Consider the following 22985-nt stretch of genomic DNA (forward strand, 5'->3'; position numbering starts at 1 on the left):
GCCATTTAGCCAGGTATAGTGGTGCATGCCTTAACCCAGCACTTGAGAGGCAGATCTCTGTGAGCTCAAGGCCAGCCTGGTCTACATAGTGAGTTACAGGACAGCCAAAACAAAACAGACAAAAAAGGATGAACAAAAGAAGTAAGTCATTTTAAAAAGTATTATTATTATTATTTGAGTGTGTATACATGAATTTATATGATTCTTTTGTGTGTGTGTACACATGAACTTATGTGATTATTTGTGTGTGTGTACATGAACTTACATGATTCATGTGCAGCAGTCAGACAAAGAAGACATCTTGTGGAGTTGGTTCTCTTCTTCCACCTTTAACTGGGTCCCAGGAATTGAACTCAGGTCTCCAAATTTACATGGCAAATGCCTTTACCAGGTGAGCCACATTGCTGACCCCAAATGAGGCATTTTAAGTGTAAGTGGTAATCCATTTCTCACATGTCAATATTCATTGTGTTCATTTTTAGATTTTTTGATTACTTACCAAAAGATTTAATGTTGTGAATAATATATCACAGTTCTATTTATTTGATTTTTTTTTTTTTTTTTTTTTTTTTTTTTGGTTTTTCGAGACAGGGTTTCCCTGTGGCTTTGGAGCTGTCCTGGAACTAGCTCTTGTAGACCAGGCTGGTCTCGAACTCACAGAGATCCGCCTGCCTCTGCCTCCCGAGTGCTGGGATTAAAGGCATGTGCCACCACCACACGGCTATTTATTTGAATTGTTTTCACTGTTGTTGAGTTCAGATCCTAGTTGGTTTAGAGTAAACTGTCACTTTCTTTGATGGCTGGGTTCTAGGCTTTCACTAGCTATTAACCTTCCATCTTCACTGCATTTCAGCCAAACCTGCTCATCAGAGCCTGGTCCTTCCTGACCAGGCCCAGCATCCCTTTAAATTGCTCCTTCATTCAACAAAAATGTATGGCCCCTAACTATGTGCCAAGTCTGGGCAGGTTCCAGGGACATGGTAGAGAGCAGATTACCCTGCCACACCCCTTGTAACAAACAGAATGAAAACAGTTGGAGTCAGACTAGATGATGTGCGATGTCATCTCAGAATACTGCTTTTCTCCTGAGAGGAATGGCAGAGAGAGACAGAGAGAGAGAGAGAGAGAGAGAGAGAGAGAGAGAGAGAGAGAGAGAGAGAGAGAGAGAGAGAGAGAGAGAGTCCTTGTCCATTATGTTGCTAAAATGAAAAGTCAGGTAGACCCCTTCATCTCAGCTGTGGCATAGTACCTACTCCGTGAGATAGGCCTGGAGAAGGAATTCCTCCTGGGTGCCAGGCCCCTCCTTCTGGGAAACAGTGATTTAGAGTCTTTAGGTTTCTTCTGGTGACCGGTCACCTCACTTGTCAATTGATTCTGTTTAGGGCAGAGCATCCCACAGTTTTCAGATGGCCAGGCCCCAGAACACTTTGCTAGCCTTCCTTGGAGGAGGTAGACATTACCTGCACGGATAGACACATGATGAGGGCAGGGCCAAAGGCAATCATGATGGAGGAATTATTACCCTTGCAATCCATACATAGCAATTCCAAGTTGTCCCTCTCCTTACCCAATGTGGCTTGATGTCTGGGACACCGATGGGGTGGATAGGACCCCATAATATTCTTCCAAATCCACAGGGGTCCAAGCAGCCACTGCTGTGCCTATTCTTTTGCTTAACCTGAAGTGAAGCCTCTTGAACCACTCACTCTCTTCTTCACTCAGTGCAACAGCTCTGCAGTCCCACAGTGGCTCGAACTCCCAAATCATTGAAGAGGCCCAAGATGCAGATGCCCCGAGACTCCTTCCCCACTGACTGGAGCCCACCACCTGTAGAATTCCTGAACAAGAACAGGAAGGTACTTCAGGCCTGCAGGAGACTGCATGAGGACTGGGAGGAGGAGGCCCCAGATTCAGACCAGAAATTGGGGCTCACCTCACTGGAAGAACTGTTCTGGAACATGGCAGGTCCGAGCCAGCAGGCTGTGACTCCAAAGGTAAGTAAGCCAGTAGCCACCTTGGCTTCCCCTCATTAGCTACCCCTCTTAGTTGCTCACAAGCCAGCCCTCTCTGGCCACCTCTTCCACAGCCATGCCCCAACTCCCTTGTGCACTCAGCCCCCTTCTCCCTTTCCCCAGCCCAAGGGCTCTCATGGATGAGAGTGTAGGCCTCAAGCCAGGCTCCTCTCCTCCCCATATTTCTACTCCTAACTCTTGATAACAAAAGCCGGGTGTGGGTGTGTGTGGTGGTGGCAGAGAGGAGCACTAGATTCAGTGCCATTTCTGTATGGGGAGGGGCCCCTCATGGCTTTTTCATGTCCAATGTTAGGGCTTGGTCCCCCAGCAAGGAGGGACCTCAGGGCCAGGATCTGGACTTTATAGCACACAAAGACTATAACTGAAGTACAATAATAGAGTTCCTAAATGGAGATTTCAGGGATGTCCTTGTGGGAAGCAGGGTGTGGGACACTTAAGGGCCCATGGGCTCAGGAAATTTATTCTAAGCATAGAGTCTCAATTATTTGCAATAGCACAAGATTGTCAGTAGCCTAAATGCCTGCCACTGGGGAACTAATGAATTACTCTCTAGTCATGTATAAGAACATGCTGACAAATGTTAAGTGAGCATATAACAGACAGATAGATGCACACATATATACACATGTGCATACATGCACACACAAACATATGCAAATCTGTGCACACACCTGCACACACATATATTATATATGCACACATACACATGTGCACATACGCACACAAATGCATACACATGCGCACATGCACACATACAGTTACAGAGTCCCTTTGGCATTGCTATGAAATGACACTCAGAGTGTATTTCTGATTGGAAAGAGCAGAGTGCAGGGTGAGGTGTATGGCATATTTCATCTGAGGCACAGGGACTGATGAAATTACTGCTGGCTTGTCCTTGTAGAGCAACATCTGAAAGCACACAAGTATATTCCCCTGGGGTTGCCTGTGGGCGGGCACCGGAACAGAACCTTCAGACTTTGGAATTTTTAAAAAATCATGTGACAGTATCATCATCTGTTCAGAAAAGTGAGCAGAATACATTAATGTCAAATCCTCCCATGCCTGTGTCCTGTCTTTCCAGGTTTCCTATGGTGGCTCAGAGTGCTATGTCAACAACTTAGATTACTTACTGCAAGAGAAGAGGTGAGTAGGGTGTCATAGGAGTGGGGTCATTGGTGAAACAAATGCAGGCTGAGGGCTCAGGCAACCCCCTGTGGGGATGGAGCAGTCTGCTCAGCAGGTATGGCATGCCCCATGAGCTCTGACTAGAAAAAAACATAGGCTCACAGTCAGGTCCAAAACGGGTGTCTCCAGCATATCAGGAGCAGGTCCCTGTTCCCCCCAACCTCCACTCTTACCTGCTTCATGCCACAAGGCTGTCCCATCAGAGGGACATGGAAAAGAAGACAGCTGTGGTGCAGCCCGAGTCTGTCCTGCCCCAGTACTAAAGTGCCTTTGGCTGCTTTTCCTCTCGCTGTATCTGATCATGCTCGCCTTCTTCCTGCCTCACAGCACAGCCACTCGCTCATAGAGAAGTCGGCTCTGAATGCTGTTCTCCTCTGTAGTGTCTGAAGGCAAAAGTCATATTGGTCAGAAGTAGACAACCCTTAGGTGTGCGGCTGGTGTCAGACTAGTCTGGCGTGACTTCTCCAGGAGGAGGTTGGCTTGTGTGGAAAGGCCCTTTGGAGTGGAGCTATAGGCTCCTCCTGTGCACAGTAGATCCCTCACGCTGTGCCATGGCCAGGAACAGATGCTCATGTGTGGGGCCTGTTAGCTGGCCTGCTGTGTGATGGTGTAAACAGATGATTATTCATTAGTCTCATGGCCTAATTCTTTCCTCTCCATCCCTTTCCTGTGTGCATGTATGCACATAGACTAAATGCAGACACGTGTACATGTACACTGAGCACAGGTGGAACTCCTACTCTTAACTCGTGCTGGAAGGAAGCTCCATGCCCCCTTCACAGGAGCTTTTCCCAGAACCCACAGCCCTCATTTGGGGTGGACAGTTGTTTTCTCTGCTTTTACCCATTCTATCCACTCCAGAGCCAATCCCCATCCTTCCCCCATAGTTACTTTGATTTTCAATATTTCAGACTATTGTTTGGTTGTGGTTGTTGCTTGAGATAACCTGATGTAGGGTGCTACACTCCTCACCTGGAAATATCTTGGATCTGGTATTTTCCATACCGTCAAGTTGCTAAGAAAGGGCCCCAAATAGCAGACTTTGAACCTTGGAGAGGGAGGGATGTCTTGTACAGGCAGATAGGACAGGCCATGCTGCTCCTGGAAAGCTAGGACAGGAGCTCTGGGTGCTGATAGGTTCGAGAGATGTGGAAGCAAATAAAGCAGTGATGTGGTAAACTGGTTGAACACCGGCACCCGCTGAATCATCTTAAAAGGCCGAAGTGTTTTTCTGTGTGTTAAAGAAAGATCACATAGACTGTCCTAGAAGAATGGGTGTGATGTTGAGAAAGCACCAGGGCCGAGAACGTGAGGGCCTGGGGAGAGCTCCAAGCTTCTGATGGGTCTTACGTCCCAAGCTGCTAGGTTCTAGATATTTTGGGACGATGGAGACAGTCTGTGACGTGAGCTAGAAATCATTAGGTAAAGTGCTGCTTTTAGGGCCTTGGCAGGAGATGGAACTTTTCGTACTGAGGGTCTGTGGGGATGGGAGGGAAGGCTCCAGCCTCTTGAGGCTGGAGAGTCAAGTGGTGAGCTGCGACTGCCAAGGACCAGAGGGAACAAGCCTCTTCTCCTCATGTGGCTGAGCCCTGGGAGTAGAAGAGAAGGCCCAGATCTGGAGATGGTACACAATGAGTGAGTGTCAAAACAAGATCCACAAATAAAGACACACTGAGCCTTGTGTGACAAAGCTGTCTTCTCTCAGCATTGCCCACTGGAGACCAAACAGAACTCTGTCCCTCGGGAAGTAAATATCAGAGCGAGGGTTTAGGACACCAGGAATGTGGCATGCTGTGTTCTTGGGGATGGGGGGAATCCCTGTAGCCTCTGGAGATGGGTGGGGAGCAGGTGGCGGTGCTGACAGCTGGCTCAGGCTCTCATTTCCCCCAAAGAGAACAAGCCCTGGAGCAGGAATGGAAGCAGCTTCTGCAGCAGGAACATCCCAACCTTGAACCCTCTGAGTGTGATGAAGACTACAGAGAAGCAGTGCTCACACCTGAGCACAGGTAGGAGCAGGGCCTCTTACGGGTGTGGGCAAAGTTTCAGCCAGCAGTTTGTGCCACTTCCTCTTCTTATGGCCACAGTCATTCATTGATTAAGAAATAGCCAATTGCCTGCCTCTGCGCTTCTAGGACAGAGATCACAAAACAGCCAGATATCAGCCAAGTTCAGAGGACCATATCTCATGGGGAAATAGTTACAGAAAACCACAGGCTTAACTGAAAATAGCCTTTAGAGAGGAGACTATGACCACATGAGTGATGGGATTAAAGGTGTTCACTACCATGCCCAGCTCTTAGAAATCTGCTTTTCACGGTGGATTCTGGAGACTGGGAGTCAGAGATCAGGTGCCAGCCTATCTAGGGAGTTCTAGGGAGAGCTCTGGTGTCCTCAGATGGAAGATAGGGCTGGAGGCCTCTCTGAATTCTCTGAGATGTTTTGAGTGTGTTTGGAGTTTTTTTCTTTCAGTACTGGAGTTGGACCTAGGACTTTGTGTGTACCAGGCAGACATTCTTCCACGGAGCTATAGTCCCAGCCTGGGTTCTCTTATACAATGACAATGATCTCCTTCATGAAGGTTCCAACCAAAGATGAGACCACTGCCACATTGGGAATTAGGATTCACTGTAGGCAATTTGGAGAGACACAGGCATTCAGTCTGTACAACACCAGGCATCCATGTCTTTGCCTGCCTGTTCATTCATTCATTCATTCATCTCCTTGTCAGTGTTTAGTATAAACTTGTACCAAGCTCTGTGCTCTCATGTTGCTGGCTCTCAGCTCAGTGAGACAAACAATAAACAAGACAAGTCTTGTAAAAGGGCTGATGGGAGAGGATAATACAGGAAGGAGATGCAAGGAATGCTGGGAGGGGTGTCACTGGCTGAGGATTCAGGAAAGGCCTTTCAGAAGGTGACTGTTACACAGATCTGAAGGCAGAGAGAGCCAGACTTGGGGCTTTTGGGTTGGACAGCAGTGGGGTGAGTGCAGGGACACAGGTTGGGGAACTAAAGGTGGGCACTGGGTCTTGGAGTGTTTTGTTGTATGTAGCTGGCCACCACTGATCTGGCATACAATCTGAATGGTATCCTGTATTGAGGACAGGCTGGTGGAACAGAAGAAGGGACCCAAGGGCAAAGAGCATGTGTTGATAAAAATTAAAATGGCTTCTTTTCCTGAACTCACCCTACATCACAGAAGACTTCTGAGTACAGAAGATGGGAAATTTCTCTCTCCCAAGGATCAAGTGTTTTGGTAGCAGACACCAGGTGCTATCCTATGTAGTTTATATACTGTCTATCTGGAGACCATCAGATCCCATAGTGGGGGAACTCCATCCCTATGACTGCCCTGAACCCATTCCAGACACCTGCCACAAGCCCAGACTGTTTCACTTGTTCTTCTGACTGACTCAGTATAAAGTGGTGTTCAGACAGACAGTCTATTTCTTGGCTTCAGTGAATTTGCTGGGGTAGCTCACAGGGCTCAGAAGCTCACTTACACTGCTTGTCATAAAAGATAACTAGGGACAGTGAAGAGACACCGGTGAATTGGAGAAGAGCACAGAGCATCTCTATTCTCTCTGGGCATGCTCCTGCCCAGGAAACACTCTGAAATCTGCCCTTTTGGGTTTTGTGGAGATCTCCTTACATACGCATAGCTACATGGCAAATGCCCCCAGCTTGCCCACCTGCTCAGGAGCTCAGCCTCTCTCTGCTGCATTCCTCCTCCAGGGCTTGAGGAAGGACTCCTCTATGATGAGGGGATGAAGAATGTCTTAAAACTGTCAAGTAAGGTAGAGCAGAGGAAGATTCTGCAGATTTGGGGAGTCTCTGTGACTTTGGGGGTCCCCTTTGGGAAGGGGAGTTTTAGTTTCCTCAGTTCACCTGAAGGAGGGAATCACAATCCAGAGACCATGGAAAACATGAGACATTTGTATCATATATCACATGCAGTCCCAGCAGTTAATCTAGGGAAAATGGCCCCAGCAGGGACTGGCTGGCAGTCTCTGCTTTAGGGGGTCCTGCCTCCTGACTGGTATCAGTCTTTGTTAAGATGAACACGAATAGTCTCCCCCTCTCCATGAAGTGTGCCAATCACTGGAGAAAAAGCTTTGCAAAAGAGAGTTTATTCATTAGGTAGCCAAATTGAGGAAGGAGCCCTGAGCCCTTAACCAACAATCTCGCTAAGCAGGGCAAGGTAGGATATACTTGTAAGCCCAGTACTTAGGAGGTAGAGACAAGAAGGGTCAGGAGTTCAGGGTCATCCTATGCTACAAAATAGATCAGGGTCAGACTGGATTACATGAGAATCTGACTCAAAAGAAGAAAAACTAATGTAAATCTGCCACTCTTTAGGACAGAGCTTATGGATAGTAATGGGGTAAAGATGCAGACATGGGGAAAGATGGCTGAAGGCAGAGAAAAGTGAAGGGCTTGATGGCCTGCACATGTACAGTCATACATACAATACATATTTAGAAAATGGCTGTACCAGTGAGCTCAGAGGGTGAAGCTTTTCATTTCCAGTGTCAAGAGGTCATCCCTTGAACATGTAAGCAGCCCCCAGTGGACAGGTGGTGATTCCATCTGATCACAGGTCAAAATCAGCTCCAGGGCCCTAAAGCAACCTAAAGAACCATTGCTGTCTGACTGTAGCTACTGCCTCTGAGACTGGAGGGAGCAGCGAATGACTAAAAGCCAGTGAAACTGCAGGTTTTGTTCAAGTTTTTCCTCTGTTTCCTCTTCACTGTGAAAATCTGGGAACATGTCATGACTGGGACAGCCACCAGATGGGCACAACAAGCTTCTTTTGCATGCTGCCTGGGGACCCAGGGTTGCTAGGAAGTTGTCAGGCTCCAGACAGATTCCTGCAGGGCAGGTACAGGTCCTGCCTGATGTCCTAGGAGGCCCCTGCGGAGGCAAGCAGTGGAACAGGAGACTGAGCTGAATCAGCGTGAGGAAAGCTATGGTGGAGTCACTGGGACCAGACACAGGCTGTGAAGTTGGTTTGAGGGCCCTCAACTCCCTGGACACATAGCCTTGGAATGAAGCCTCTTACAGTTTCTGTAAAGTCTCTGTATCGAGCTGAAATGATAGCTTAGTGGGCAAAGCACTTGCTAGATAAGCATGGGGACCTGAGTTCAAATTCCCAGAAGCCATGGAAAGCTGGGCATAGCATTGCTTCTGTGATTCTAGGAATCTTAAAGCAAGATGGAACTGGATGGCCAGCTGTCCTGGATTGCACAGTGCCAGGGAGACAGACAGACAGACAGACAGACAGACAGACACACACACACACACACACACACACACACACACACACACACACACACACACACACAAGGAAAAGGGAAAAAACAAAAACAGAGTAGTGCTTAGCTTTGGGAAGCAGAGGCAAGCAGATCTCTGTAAATTCCAGGCCAGCTTGGTCTAAATAGCAAGTTCCAGGCCAACCAAGCTACATAATGAGACTCTGTCTCAAGAGAGAAAGAGAGAGACTGACTTCATCCCAAAAACCAATACTCAGGCTGGAGAGATGACTCAGAGGTTAAGAGCACTGACTGTTCTTCCAGAGGTCCTGAGTTCAATTCCCAGCAACCACATGGTGGCTCACAACCATCCGTTATGAGATCTGGTGCCCTCTGCTGGTGTGCATAGATACATGGAAGCAGAATGTTGTATACATAATAAATAAAAATAAAATCTTTAAAAAAAAAAAAAAAGCAATACCCAAGGTTGTCCTCTAACCTCCAAATGAATACACAGGTACACAGACACATCATACATATATACATGCATATAAAGATTTTAAAATTTTTATTACATTTGTTTATTTGGGGTGAATTGTCTATGTTCCTCCTCATGTGTAGGACATTTATAGGAGTCGGTTCTCTCCTTCCACCATATGGGTGTCAGGGACTGAACTCAAGTTTTCCGGTCTGATAAGAAGTGCCTTTAACCACTGAGTCATCTTGCTGGCCCAAAATTTAAAAAAAAAAAAAATAGCTTTTGAAATCTCAGTAGTAAGGGAGGCCCCTGCACTCCTGGGAGCCTCCGGAGGTGGACTGGCGTTTTGCCCTGGTGTGTGGGGGGGACTTTGAGAGCCCATCCCACTTGAAGGGATGGCTCTGTCTCTGGACACATGGGGAGGGGCCGAGGCCCAGCACAGGAAGATTTGGTGGACTTGGTGGAGCCCCGGTTGGGGGCCCTACCCTGCCTGGGGAGTGGTGGGTGGATGGGGTGGGGGGTAGGTTGGAGGTGGGGGAGAAGGAATGGGGGGAGGGGAGAGAGAGGGAGAGGGGACTTACATGTGAAACAAGCCTGTTCCCTAACTTGAATTAATAATAATAACAATAATAAAAAGAGAAAAAAAATCTCAGTAGTAAGAATAATTTTACTCCTTTTGACCTTTCTCCTGAGCACACACAGGATTGTGGAAGTCACTGCCTGAAGGTCAGGAAATTCCACACAGAAAGGAGCTATGTGTAGCTGCTCACAACAGAAGGTGTTTGTGGCTTTGAGAGCATAGCTCATTTTCTGGGCACATGATATTCTCCAGTGGAGCTCTGAGAAAGCCTCTTTGACAACAGCCTCTTTGAGGTGGTGGTTTTGATGTAGGATCATTGTGGCGGATGGTTCAACCTTATGCATTAAAATTAAAAAATGACTCACTGGTGTAAAAAACTGCCAACCTGTTCCATCTCTGAATGGGGCCAGAGGAAGTGGTGAGGGCCAGCGCGGCAATATGGGTTGGAAGGGATAAGGCCAAGGGTGGGGGCTAGGCACCATCTGCCAGACAAGACGTCATGTGAGCGCCACAACTGTCTGTGGTAAAGGGCCCTGATCATCTCCAGCAAAGTGTCTACTCATACACTAAGAATTGGCTTGAATCTTGGCAGGATGACATCTTAAATTATCTCCTTCTTAAAGTTAAAAGACCTTATGTGTATACTGAGATGGGGGAGGGCAGGGGAAGGGAGAGGCAGATATTTAAACCACAACATGGCCCTTTATTCTCCACTCTAGGCTGCACAGGAAATCCCTAATTAGATGTGTGACAGTGTCTTGGAATCTCTAATGATACACATACATTACAGTTCACATTACAAAAGTCCCTTTGAATGATGGCTTGGGGGAAAGGCCTAGGACCCCCTTATAGATGAGCCTACTTATTGCTGATTTTTAAATAACTTGCACATTTTTCCCAGCTACAAAAGTAACAAAAAAAGCTATGATAGATAAAACATTCTAATGGCAAAGACATGACCAAACAATGTTATTTTACTATTTGTATGGTAGTTACAGGACTCTTTATGAAAGCCTACAGAGCCTGAATCATCTGTGTTTCCACCATCTATCCCATTTATTGGGCCATTTGTCCTCAGGACAGCCCTGTGATGCCGTCAGTCTTCCCTTGGATCAGTTGACCAGAAAGTGAATCAGAGTCACATGGCTGGCTATCAGGTGGCAGGGTATGTGGCCCCATCACCAAGGCCAGCCACTCATGTCCCAGATTCTGATAGACCCCTAACTTTCTCCTCCTCTGGATTTCTATGTCTCAGACAGCAAGCACATCTGGGTTGGAACCCATGGCCGCCTTCCAGTTAGAGAAGGGAATATGGTATCTGTAGCTTGTTTTCTTTATTGTTTTTTAGTGTATGCTGCATTACTAGAACACCAAGAGGAACATGGCTTTATAAAGCGAACAGGAAATGTCTACTCCTCCTCTCCTTCCTACCTAAGTCTGTCCAAAAGGGTCATAGCTGGGAGTGTCAATCATGTGGGGACGCTCTTATGTCTAGGCATGTTATGTTCTGCATATGTGTAGAGAAGTTACCCCTTATCTGGTTTCATCTATTGTTCTTTTAGTAACCATAGTCAACTGCTGTCTGAAAATATTAAATGGAAAATCTCCAAAACAAATAGTGCGTAAGCTTTAAACTGCACACCGTGCTTAGTAGTGTGACTAAATCCCATGGTGTTGCTCTGTCTTGCCCAGGACAGATGCATCCCTTTGCCCTTTGCATCCACACTGAATATGCTACTTACCCATTACTCACTTGGAAGCTGGCTGAACAGACTAGCAGCCACAGGATCAATGCTTGAGTTCAGGTAACCCCTGCTTTATTTAGTGGCAGTCCCAAAGCACAGAGCAGTGATACAGGAAATTCAGATGTTTTAGCAAAAGGCTGCAAAGCACTTCATCTAAGAAAAAAGGTGAACATTCCCAATTTAAAGAAAGGGGGAAATTGTCTGCTATGGTTTGCCAAAATTACAGAAGAACAGATCTTCCATCTGCAAAGCTGTGGAAAAGGAAAAGGAAATTGGTGCGAGTTTTCCTGTGGCACTTCAAACTGCATAAGCTACAGTCATGGCGTGTGACAAGCATTTGGTTGTGAAAAAGGCATTATGTTATAGGATTCAATACTAGCTGCAGTTAGAGGCAGCCACTTAGAATCGGAGTCTGTGAAGATCTCTCTCTCTCTCTCTCTCTCTCTCTCTCTCTCTCTCTCTCTCTCTCACACACACACACACACACACACATACACTCCTCGCTCTAGTCTTCAGCTTGATGCTTCTCCCATCAAGTCAGTGTGCTGTCACTGACTATCTGTACCAGTTCATTGTATAGAGACTCAGTTGGCTTGCAAGACTGACCTTACCCATTTTCCTTTCCCCATCTCGTTTCAATGGATCATGATAGAATTGCAGAGTCCCTTCTTAGCCTTGTTCCTTCCCTGTCTGTGTGCCCAGGGAAGATCTCCTAACAGGCTAACAGGCAGTGCAGCTGGTCGGGATCTACATTTCAGCAGGATTCTTGGGTGGTAGTCCTCACTAACTCCTGGAGCTCAAGGGTCACTGGCCCAGCTAGCATGGAGACCCACACTCATGGGGCCCCATCAGTTGGTACCTCCTCACCTCTTGCTGGACACCACCCTGACACTGGCTATGCACAGCCCCTCTTCTCGTTCCCCTCTTAGCACTCTATAGGTTGCTACAGAACCAGGTACACCCCTAACTTCTGTCCTGCCCCTTGCCTTGCCAGGATGCTGGTGGAGAAGTTCTCCATATCCCTGCAGGTCATTTCGCCAGTGCATCCAGGTGAAACTGTATTTTTGCCTAGACGTCAACCCTTGCCTTGCATTCTGGACTCCTCCAGTCTAAAGCCACACAGTCAACTGGAAGAGCTGTTCCTCAGGTAAGCATGCTGTTTTTATGTCAGTTTTAACACAAGGTAGAATCATTTGGGAACTTCAGTTGAGTAAATCCTGCCCGCCCCCAAAATACTGCCAGATTGGCCCGGGGGCAAGTCTGTGATACATTTTCTTGATTGATATTTGACTCAGGAGGACCTAGCCTACTGTGGGTGGTACCACCCCTGGGCAGGTGATCCTCAGGGCTATACAAAAGCCAGCTAAGCAAGCCATGGGGAGCAAGCCAGTAAGCATTCCTCCATGGCTTCTGCATCAGCTCCTACCTCCAAGTTTTTGTTCTGTTTGAATTCCTGCTCTAACTTCCCTCAGTGGTGGACTGTTACCTGGAAATACAAGATAGAGTAAACCCTTTCCTTCCCAAGTTGTTTATGGTCATGGTGTTTCATCACAGCAAGGGAAACTCTGAGACAGAAGTAGGGAGAGTGTGGGGGAACAGTGCAGTCTGTTCAGGGTCAAGGACCACCTCAGATAGGAAAATCCAAAGCAATGTTTTGAGCAACATGAAGATGTAACCTTTTATGACTAGAGGTAATTTCTGTAACTGTAACCAAACATACTGGCCATCGGGAAGGGAAGTCAGGGCAGAAGCTCAAGCAGAAACTAAAGCAAGGCCATGGAGGAATGCTCCTTACTGGCTCCCAGGCTCATTCACATTCAGCTACCTTTCTCATAGGCTTTTGTGCCTAGGAATGGTACTGCCCACAGTGGCCTGAGCCCTCTTTCATCAGTTAGCAATCAAGAAAATGCCCCACAGACATGACCACAGCTAATCTGAGGGAGACAGTGCTTCAATTGAATGTCCCTTTTTACAGGTTTGTCAAGTTAGTAAGCAAGATTATCAGCCACAGTAAGGCAGTCATGCATGTCTACTTAGAAAATTTACTAATTTATATATATTGAGACAGGGTTTCTTTGTGTAGCTTTGGCTGTCCTGTAACTCACTCCTGTAGACTAGACTAGCCTTGAATTCACAGAGATCTGCCTGCTTCTGCCTCCCAAATGCTATAACTCCCACTGCCCAGCTATAAACTCTTATTTTAAATTTAAAAATACATTTTTATTTTAATGTGTGTGTATGAATATATGTTATATGTGTACAATGCCTGAGGAAGCCAGAAGAGGGTAGTGGGTTCTCTGGGACCGGCAGTTGTAGGTGCTTGGAACTAAACTTGGGTCCTCTGGAATGTGCTCTTAACCACTGAGACCTCTCTCTAGTCCCTAGATGTATAAACTTCCTTAAAAGTCTACATTATAGTAAATACCAGGCCATGCATTTACGTGTTTGTACTGCCTTTTCCTCCCCCAACACCCCAGTTTTGTTTTTTTTAAGATTTTATTTATTTATTATGTATACAGTAATCTGCATGCATGCTTGCACACCAGAAGAAGGCACCAGATCTCATTATAGATGGTTATGAGCCACCCTGTGGTTGCTTGGAATTGAACTCGGGTCCTTGGAGGAGCAGCCAGTGCTCTTAACCTCTGAGCCATCTCTCCAGCCCCCCAACACCTCAGTTTTATAGAACAACTTGCGCCAGACTCATCATGAATGGCCTGGGGATCTTATCTCAGTTAGCAGAGGGCCAAGTCACTCTCACCTATAGCAGGGCCCCATTTCTGTAGTTATATCTCATGCAATTTCAGTCACCTGTGGCAAATTGTGGTCTGGATATATTAAATAGGCAAATCCAGAAATAATTTATAGGTTTTAGATTAGAATGTTGAAATTTTGTGCCGTCCCACTCCATCAGTGTGGAGTATGAGCCCTTGCTTCGTTTGGTCCTTCGTTTGGTGGTCCTCACTGGGCATACGCCCCACACATTAGTCACCCGAGTAGCCAGCTCCATTATCACATTGACCCTCAAAGTATGCTCTGCTTAGTGACTGCAGAGTACAAGTGCAATGCCAGTAGGGATTTAGACAGACCAACAAGAAGCCATGATGCTTCCTCTAAGTGAAAAGGTAAAAGTTCTTGGCTTCTGGAAAGAAAAATATGATATACTGGGACTGCTAAGATTGAAGGGTTAAGAGTGCACACTGCACGCATATAGGGCAGCTCACAACCATTTGTAGCTCCATTCCCAGTGGATATGACACTCCCTTCTGGACTCCACAGGTGTCTGTGCACATACTTAGGGGTGCACATTCCCACACACAGACACAGATTACTGTATTGTGTTGCGGTTAGTACCAGTCACCATTTTGGTCATCCGCTGGGAATCAATGGATCATATCCCCCACAGACAGTGAGGGACTAGTATATTTGCCAGGGATACTGTCTTCAGTCTGTGTCCCATTAATACTGCAAAGTTTGTCTCCAGCCAGAAGCATGCTTGATAACAATAGGGACAGCTGCCTTGCTCCTCCTCTTCTGGGGAGTAAATTCATGCTCATTATCACACAGTCACTGATGAATTGTTCTGTAAGGGGATTTCAAAAACGGTTCACCACAATCATGCCCAACACTTGGCAGTTGTGAGCTCATGTCCAAAAATATAAGAGAAAGATAAAGAGAATTCAGAGCAGTTGCCGTTAGCCGGATAACACCTATGGGCTGGTGACTGCAGTGGAGTCCAGACAGACAAAGAAGGGGCCTCCATGACCCACCTACTTCAACCACACATGAGCTTGATCTGGATGTTTCTTTTAGTGTTTGTGTGTGTATTTATGCTTACTACATACTTACACATAAAAATATATGTCTGCAGTATGTGTATACTTGCCTGGTGCCTTGGGAAGTCAGAAGAGAACACTGGATCTCCTAGAACTGGAGTTATGGATGGTTGTGAGCCACCATGTGAGTGCTGGGAATCAAACTCAGGTTCTCTGCAAGAACAGCAAGTGCTCTTAACCACTGAGCCATCTCTCCAGCGCCCCCTAAAGGTTTCTATCCTGGAAGTTTTCAGGCTTATCTGAGTTGAATGAGCAGTTAACCTGTCTCCACATACCCATTGCTCAATTTCAGCAGGATCAGACAGTCTTTTCTCTCTGTTCCTGCCTGGAAACATAGCATTTTTTATTTTTAGAATCTATTGCCCTTAAAAATAGTAACTTCTTTCCCATATCAATCAGTGTTCAGAGTTTGATTGTCTTTATGTATGTGTGTGAGGTCAGAGGACAACTTTTAAGAATCAGTTCTTGCCTTCCACATGGGTCCTAGGAATTGAACTTGGGTCGGGTCGACAGGCAATAAGTACTTTTTTCATCTCAGCCATCTTGCAGGCCCATAAATGTTTATAGATTATTCTTATTGGTATCAGAATAAAGTCCAGGAATTACAGTTTTACGGTGTGATGCTGTCGTAAGTAACTATATGTTGTTTCAATGCCCCAACGTACACATTTTCCTTGTTTTTTGGAAATACACATTCTTTCTTTTCTTTTCTTTTTTTTTGTTTTGTTTTGTTTTGTTTGTTTGTTTTTCTGTGTAGCTTTAGAGCCTATCCTGGCACTCGCTCTGGAGACCAGGCTGGCCTCGAACTCACAGAGATCTGCCTGCCTCTGCTTCCAGAGTGCTGGAATTAAAGGCGAGCACCACCAATGCCCGGTGCAGAAATACACATTCTTTTACCTTTTCGCCATTGCAAATAGTGCATCAATGTCTAGAAGCCTCGAAGGTATCATAAAATTATGAGGTGTGCGTGTGACTAACCTTGCAGTAGTAAAAGGGGGCCAAATAGCCAGGCATTGGTGGCACACACCTTTAATCCCAGCACTTGGGAGGCAGAGACAGGCGGATCTCTGTGAGTTGGAGGCCAGCCTGGTCTACAAAGAGAGTTCCAGGACAGTCTCCAAACCTTCAGAGAAACCCTGTCTCAAAAAAAACAAAAAAAAGGGGGGGGGGCAAATAAAAAAGTGATAAAAGGGAGATGGAAGAAGAAGACAGACAGAGGAGCAAGGAAAGCAGCTGACTGGGTGTGGGCAGGCATGGCTGGGTGGCAGAGAAAGGAAGGCTGTCTTAGCACCAGAGTAGGGGAGGGACAGTGTGGGGAGTGGTACCAACGAGCAGGTTCTGCCTCTAACAGGCTGGCTGGTGACAGGAAGTGTTTGGCAGATGAGATGGCCTATGGAGCAATGATCTGGGATTAGAGCTGCCCTGCCAAAAGGGAGCCAGGTGGCTGCCCAGCTTCCCTAGAGGAAGAATTCAGACCCTCCTCCCTCCTATATGCTAATGAGCAATGGACATGATGCTGGCAATGCCTCAGATGGGTGACATTGAATCTGCTTTTTGGAGGAATGCCCTTATGTGACATAGCAATGTGACATTATGTGTAAAGGAGGCTGGGCACTGGGGTAAGGGTCACTTCCTTGGACCATCTTTTGTTTCTTGCTTATACCCAAGTCTTCAGTCTAGACATAAGAGTGGGAGCAATAGCCATCCCATCATGATCCTATGGTATTGGTCAGAAACATGACCTTAGAAGAAAGTACAAGATTACAAGGCTTCTCCCTACAAAGAGTCAATACTGGGCCACTGGAGTGGCTCAGCAGGAAGGGCACTTGCTGCTAAGCCTGGTGACCTGAGTTTGATCCCTCAAACCCACAGTGCAAGGAGAAAGAGAGAACAAATCCCCAAGAGTTGTCCTCTGACCACCACCTGTGAACTGTGGTCTCCATGTGTCTGTACTCACACATCACACACACACACACACACACCTGCATGTGCAGGAGCACATCCGTGCACACAATTTCAAGTTAATGCTTTGTGAGCCAACAAGTAATTTTTCAAGTCACACTCGTACATTTTTCAAACATTTTGCAGTTGGCAGGTATCATGGCAGTCCTTAGAGGACGAGAAGTGGGTGCTGTCATTTTAATAATCACCTCTTGAGTAGAGTCACCTCTGTACCTTCCATGAAGGGAGAACATTTTCCTCTGAGCCAAGTAGGAAATGTCCTCGTAGATCAAGCATGTCATCTGTCTGTAGTGGCAGGGCAAGGGCACAGGCTCAGCCTCCAAGTCTGGAGGTCCTCATGCAGGTTCTTACACAGGAATGCTGGCCCAGGGGCCACCATGAGACTAGAGCCTCCCCAAGCACCCTCCATTGTCTGTCACCAGGCTGACTGACAGGTGACCTCAGATGAGTTCCCTGGAACCAAAGTTACATGCCTTAATGACATGCATTGGTTCCCAGGGTCCCAGAAGCCAAACCTTGTTTCCTCCTTCATTGATAGCAGTTGAAAGGAAATATGATCTTCCCAAATAGGGGACTGGAAGGGCTTTGGACTAGATGGAGGCCCACATGTTGCATAGGGCAGAAGCCTACTCCCAGGAAGGTAGAAGCTGCCTTCCTCAGCCCCTGCAGTATTCGCGCGCGTGCGTGCGTCTTCTCGGTGTGAGGGCACACAAGCTGTCAGGAAGCCTAGGTGCAGCCTGAGCTGAGCTATTCCTCTGTGAATGTTGCAGCATTGGGAAGAAGCTTGAGATGGATAGGTGGGAACTTCCTCAGCTTACGTGGCATGTAGTGCCCACATTAACCCGGCCCCCACAGCTCAAGCTCCTCTTTTACTGTGTGCATCTTTCCTGGAAGAGGGTGCCAGGTTAGAGCTAGCCATGGAATGTGGACCATCCTGCTGGCCGCAGGTACCCCCAGAATGAAGGGGAAGCAGCAAAGCTGGGCCACTTTGCCTGCATCCCTAGGCTTCTGACAGGGTGGTATTCACTCTCTTCTCTTTAAACAAAGAAGAAAAGCCGGGCACAGGCAGACATTTCTACCGTTATTCATCCTACTCTGTTTGGGCGTTTTATTGAGACTTTGCATCTGAAAACTTGGCAAGGGCCCAGAAAGCGATACTGTATAAATAGTTCCCTGTGGTGTTTATCCTTCTGCTGTCCCTGGGATTCGCGAGGCATTTAGAGACTCTTCCCATTGGGACTGCTGCCCATAAAGTGGACTTGCAGCAGAAGCTGGAAGGCTCTACCCTGGACAGTATCAGGGTCAGACTTTCCAAGGAGGCTGCAGCGTTGTTCAGAAGCCCACCATGTGAACCAAGCTGGTCCCCCCTTGCTGTCTGCTGGCTGTCTTTCTCCTTTTTTGGCCGACTTCCTGCCTGCCTCCCTTCTGTTACAGCCGGCAGTGAAGAAATAGATATCTGCCCTCAGTCATAGCTGTGATGGCTGAGGATTAGCAGTGTGCACAGTGTGGCTGTGCCCTGTCCCTCTCATTTCCAGACATAGCTAAGGGCCTTCCATGAGACCTTTTCTTTACTGGCATCCTGGAGATGACAGCTGAGTGCTTCATGCTCAGCTTGGACTGTGTGGCATCTGCTGCTCCTCCCTTCTCCAGAGTCCTCTGACATTCTCAAGCTAACTTCTGACCTCAGTGTTGGCAAAGGCATGAACTTGGACCCAGCATCAGTGTTCTTTCTTATTTTGGGTTTTTGTTAATGTTGTTGAAATTTTTATTGTGCGTGCGTGCACGCGTGGTGTGTGTCTGTGTGTGTGTGTGTGTGCGCGTGCGTGCGTGCGTGGTGTGTGTGTGTGTGTGTGTGTGTGTGTGTGTGTGTGTGTGTGTGTGTGTGTGTAAACAGCTTTCAGCAGTCAGTTCTTTCCATCTACCATATGGGTCCCAGGGATCAGAATCGGGCCATCAGGCAGCAAGCACCTCTCTGGCCCAATGTCATCATTCTTGGTGATTGGACACTGGATTTTATGAGTCTGATAACTGACTGTGTCACCCAAGGTGTTTGAGTTTCCATGGCATTTCTTTCTTCCTTTTTGTTCCAGGCCTCCCTGAGCAGGGATGTTATGGGGCGTGTTCTTCCTCTTGAGGGTCAGACAGCCAGTGTCGGCACTAGGTTGCCTTGTGTCATTGTGACCAGCAGCTCCCCTCACATCCAGTGAACTATACTTGGCTCATTCCCCAGTCTCATGTCACTCCTGGCATCTCATTAGCTGGAGACCTAGAATGCCTAGAAAGCTGTTTGCTACAGTGCACTATGGGGGTAAGGCCTCCTCTGGCTCCCTTGCTCCTTGCCTTATGGATAAAATCAACCTTGACAGGGATGAAATCAGGCAGCTCTCGTTTCTCCAGCAGGAAATACACTGGGAAGCCAGAGGAGCAGAAGGAAGTCACTGTGACACTCCCTCAGAGAAGCAGTTGAAAATGTGTTGCTCTAGGCTAGCAGGGGCTTGTGCAGTTGGTTCCCCCACTGAGCAACTGGCAGGGTGCCCCACCCCAGGAAGAATGCCAGAGCCAGTGTCTCCCAGAATCCCCTTCTTTCCAGTGGCCTTGACACAGCCTCTTAGCAGGTCCTGCCAATGGGCAAAGCACTCCAACTTCCGTTGCTGGGGGTGCTGTCCCTTTGCCTGCATCAAAAAAAGCATCCTTGTGACAGGCACCTGAGACAGAACTGGTAGGACCTGTACACACACAGGAAGGTGTTTCAGAACAGTTAACCCATCGTGACCATGGGAACAATGTCTCTTTCTCTTCCAAATTTATACAACTGTAAAGATATATAATTTGTAAATGGCCTGGACAGGCTCAGAGTGACAGCAGCTTGGCTCAAGGGAAAATCTTGGTTTTGGAGCATTCTGTTCCTGGCAGATGGCAGTATGATGTCCTTTTCAAAAAAGTAGTAGAACAGAGAGGGCTGGCCGAAAAGGATTGGGACACACAATGTTATCTGAATATTCACTTCATGGCTTCATTTCCTGGAATCCAAGTTGACCATCTTTGGGCTTTTCTCTAAAGAATAAGCACAAAAATGCATAGAGGGTGGAATACCCTTCCTCACTCCCAGTTTCAAGTGACCAGGAACTGCAAAGGTGACTAAGTCCAACCAAGCCTTCTAAAGTTTCTTCCAAAGTCCTACAGCTGCACACAATATACCATACAACTAGCTACCCTGTTTTGTTTTCCGAAGACCCGGGTCCTACAGGTCAGGGTGACCTGCCAGAACTTATCTCCCTGCCAGCAGCCTGGTTCTGACAGGATGCAGGACCACACACACAGGCTCTGGTTAAAACCATGTTACTGACATGAACACACACACGCACTCCCAGGACAGGTACAACCCACACAGTCTGAAGAAGGCTTCATGGATCCCTTACTGGGTATTTCCTTCCCAAAAGCCCCTAGTCCTGGGCCCCTTTCTGTTATTTTCCCATCCTCTCAGGTATCCCCTCTGTGTCAGAAAAAACACAGATGAGGCGGAAACACTGTGTAACTAGACCCACAGATGCAGGTGCCCACAGGTAATTCTGTATGCCCCTTGCAGCTGGAGCCCCATAAGGAGCCTCAGGCAAGGATGGCTGACCCCTGGTTTCTCCCCTTACCTGGCCAGGATCCTTACCTTGGTTTCCCACTCTGTCAAACAACAAGGGCAAATATTAGTCAGCTGTGGATTTAAAACACCATGAAGTGTGTCTGTGGGAAGCACTGGAGACAGCAAACAGTCTGATGATATCATGAGTAGTTTCTTTTTATCCTTCCCATGGTATCTCATGCCAAGAATTCTAAAAGTGCATTTGTCCTTAATGATCCTGTGTGCTTCATGGCATCCTGGTGAAGCAAAGGTGAGTCCAGCAGTGTCACTGAGACCAGCTTGCCAAGGGGCCCTGCTAAGGAAGGCTGCTGTGCTGCCATCTGGAGCTACCCTAACCTGACTGTCCTGACCCCACAGGTCCCCGCTGCCCCAGCAGCTCTCCTTTCTACACAAGGGCCTCCTGAGCAACCTCTACCTGCATGCCTCTGATTACCCGCGACCTCTGCTCCAATGGCTGTTCAAGGTAAGAAACACAGACCTGCCACTAGGTGGCGGGAATGATGCAGTCCTTTAGCTCAGGTCCAAGGTCAGATTGGCTGGACTCTTAGCTTTTTTTTGCCTTGGATACTTCAGATCCAGGGGCTGGAGGAGGGCTGGTAAGGATCAATCCTCACTATAATGCTAAAGATGCTGAGGTTCAGGAGGTGCAGGAAGCCAACTAACCCCAGAGATGGAGTCTGTCTGGAAGTCTCTGTTAAGCACCCCAAGACTGTGTGCCTCTAGGCTTTCTGTGCTACTTACAGGTGAGGGGTGTGTCTTTCCTGAGGTGCCTGGAGTTGTTCTTAATAGGCTTAGAACTGAGTGGCTAGGTCCATTCTAGTCAACAAGAGTGTCCATCATAAACGCCATCTTTCCCCCTTGTCTCCCTGCCCCCACTCCTGCTGTCACAGTCATGAATGGCTTATCCCAGGGACACTGCTGGAGAGGGCACCCAAGGCCCCCCTGCAGCCCTGTGGGTCAGAGCTCATGAGTTCATAGCTATAGACTCTGTGGTGTCTGAGGGTTTGCTGCTCTATGAAGCGGTGGTGGTCTGGAAAAGCCTAGAACAGCTCCTTCTGCCCCAGTTTCCTCCTGGAGGAACATTTTGCTTTGAGGCAACACACATTCTGTGTGAGGATGTAAACATCTGGTAGGCAAGAGGTTAGCAGACAGCCCAGGACCTAATGCTGCCACCCAAATGTCCTGCATTTACCTTGCCTAGGCCCCCGCCCAGGCCTGTCCCTGTCTGGGGATGGGCAGGTCACAAGTTCCAGCTGGTACCAGAGCTGCCAGTTGAGGCTGGAGCCCAGCTGTCAGTTGGTGCTACCATGCAGGGTAGAATGTTCAGGTACTTCTCAAGCTTGGCAGGCTGGCTGCCTTCCAGATAGAGCTCACTCTGCACCCTCTGGGGACCCTTGTGGGGCTACTGTCCTGGAGGGGAAGGACACTGGACTCCTGGGACCCTTGGGTATAGCTGTCACTCTGGTCCCTCTCCCAGTCCCTGGGATGGGGAGATTGGGACTGCAGGGCGGGTAGGAGCTGGGAACAGTCAAGCCATTATTCTGTACCCGTAGTGCAGTTTCTCTCTGCTCTATGACAAAATACACAATTGGCCATTGGGAGGCACAAAGAACCCCTCTAAGATGTCGCCCACAGAGGGTCCTTGTGTGACCCTGACAGGCGAGCAGTGCCCTCCCTTTTCATGGCTCAGTCTCCACTAGGTTCTGGAATTCAGGCCTGAACAGCATGGAAAAGCCTCTCCTATCTTTCTTGCTATCTCAATTTCACCAAGAGGGGTACACAGGGGAAAAGAGTTGAGACCTAGCCTCACATGCAAGCTCATGGGCAGGGGATGGGCAGCTGCAAGCTCAGGCTCTGCAGCTTTTCCTTCTGTGTCACTTTGGGCAAGTCAGCTTTGTATGGTGGGTCCAACAGTCCAGTGTGGGTTAAATGAGAAAGTCCTACAGTCTGTCAGGTCCTAAGCCTGTCCCCTCCTGCAGATCCCCAGCTCTGCTTAGGGTCTGGGCAAGGAACAACAGCAAGGACACAGTGCTGCTTCTGTCTGGCTACTGAGCTCTCCCTAAAGCCACGGCAGGGGATTCTCACTGGGTGGTCAGCCATGGTTAGACCTTAGGCAGAAGGAAAACCAGAGATAGGGAGGGATGGACACTCAGGACAGACTTGCTTCTCTTGCCTAGACACATGGCTAAATAAGGCCAGGCCCCATTTCTACATATGAGTGGGAGACTGTAACTGACCTTGTCCAAGCAAAATTAGCTAGATTGGGCAGGTCTCAGGTTAT

At 47.8% G+C, this 22985-nt stretch overlaps 1 protein-coding gene across 2 annotated transcripts in view; it reads left to right on the forward strand.

Annotated features, from left to right (window-relative positions):
- The first annotated feature begins 1775 nt into the window (after window positions 1–1775).
- Fam178b (family with sequence similarity 178 member B) overlaps window positions 1776–22985 on the forward strand; it is an 89928-nt gene continuing 68718 nt past the window's right edge. Inside the window, exons 1-5 of one of the 2 annotated variants that reach the window (XM_027386859.2) lie at window positions 1776–1994; window positions 3115–3176; window positions 5111–5224; window positions 12267–12419; window positions 21062–21167. In XM_027386859.2, the coding sequence (XP_027242660.1) occupies window positions 1782–1994; window positions 3115–3176; window positions 5111–5224; window positions 12267–12419; window positions 21062–21167 (648 nt within the window). In that variant the 5' untranslated portion in view covers window positions 1776–1781. The remainder of the gene's footprint in view (window positions 1995–3114; window positions 3177–5110; window positions 5225–12266; window positions 12420–21061; window positions 21168–22985) is intronic. The other variant, XM_035452368.1, reaches the window with a different exon arrangement.

Source organism: Cricetulus griseus (assembly GCF_003668045.3).
Source record: "Cricetulus griseus strain 17A/GY chromosome 1 unlocalized genomic scaffold, alternate assembly CriGri-PICRH-1.0 chr1_1, whole genome shotgun sequence".
Taxonomy (NCBI): Eukaryota; Metazoa; Chordata; class Mammalia; order Rodentia; family Cricetidae; genus Cricetulus; species Cricetulus griseus.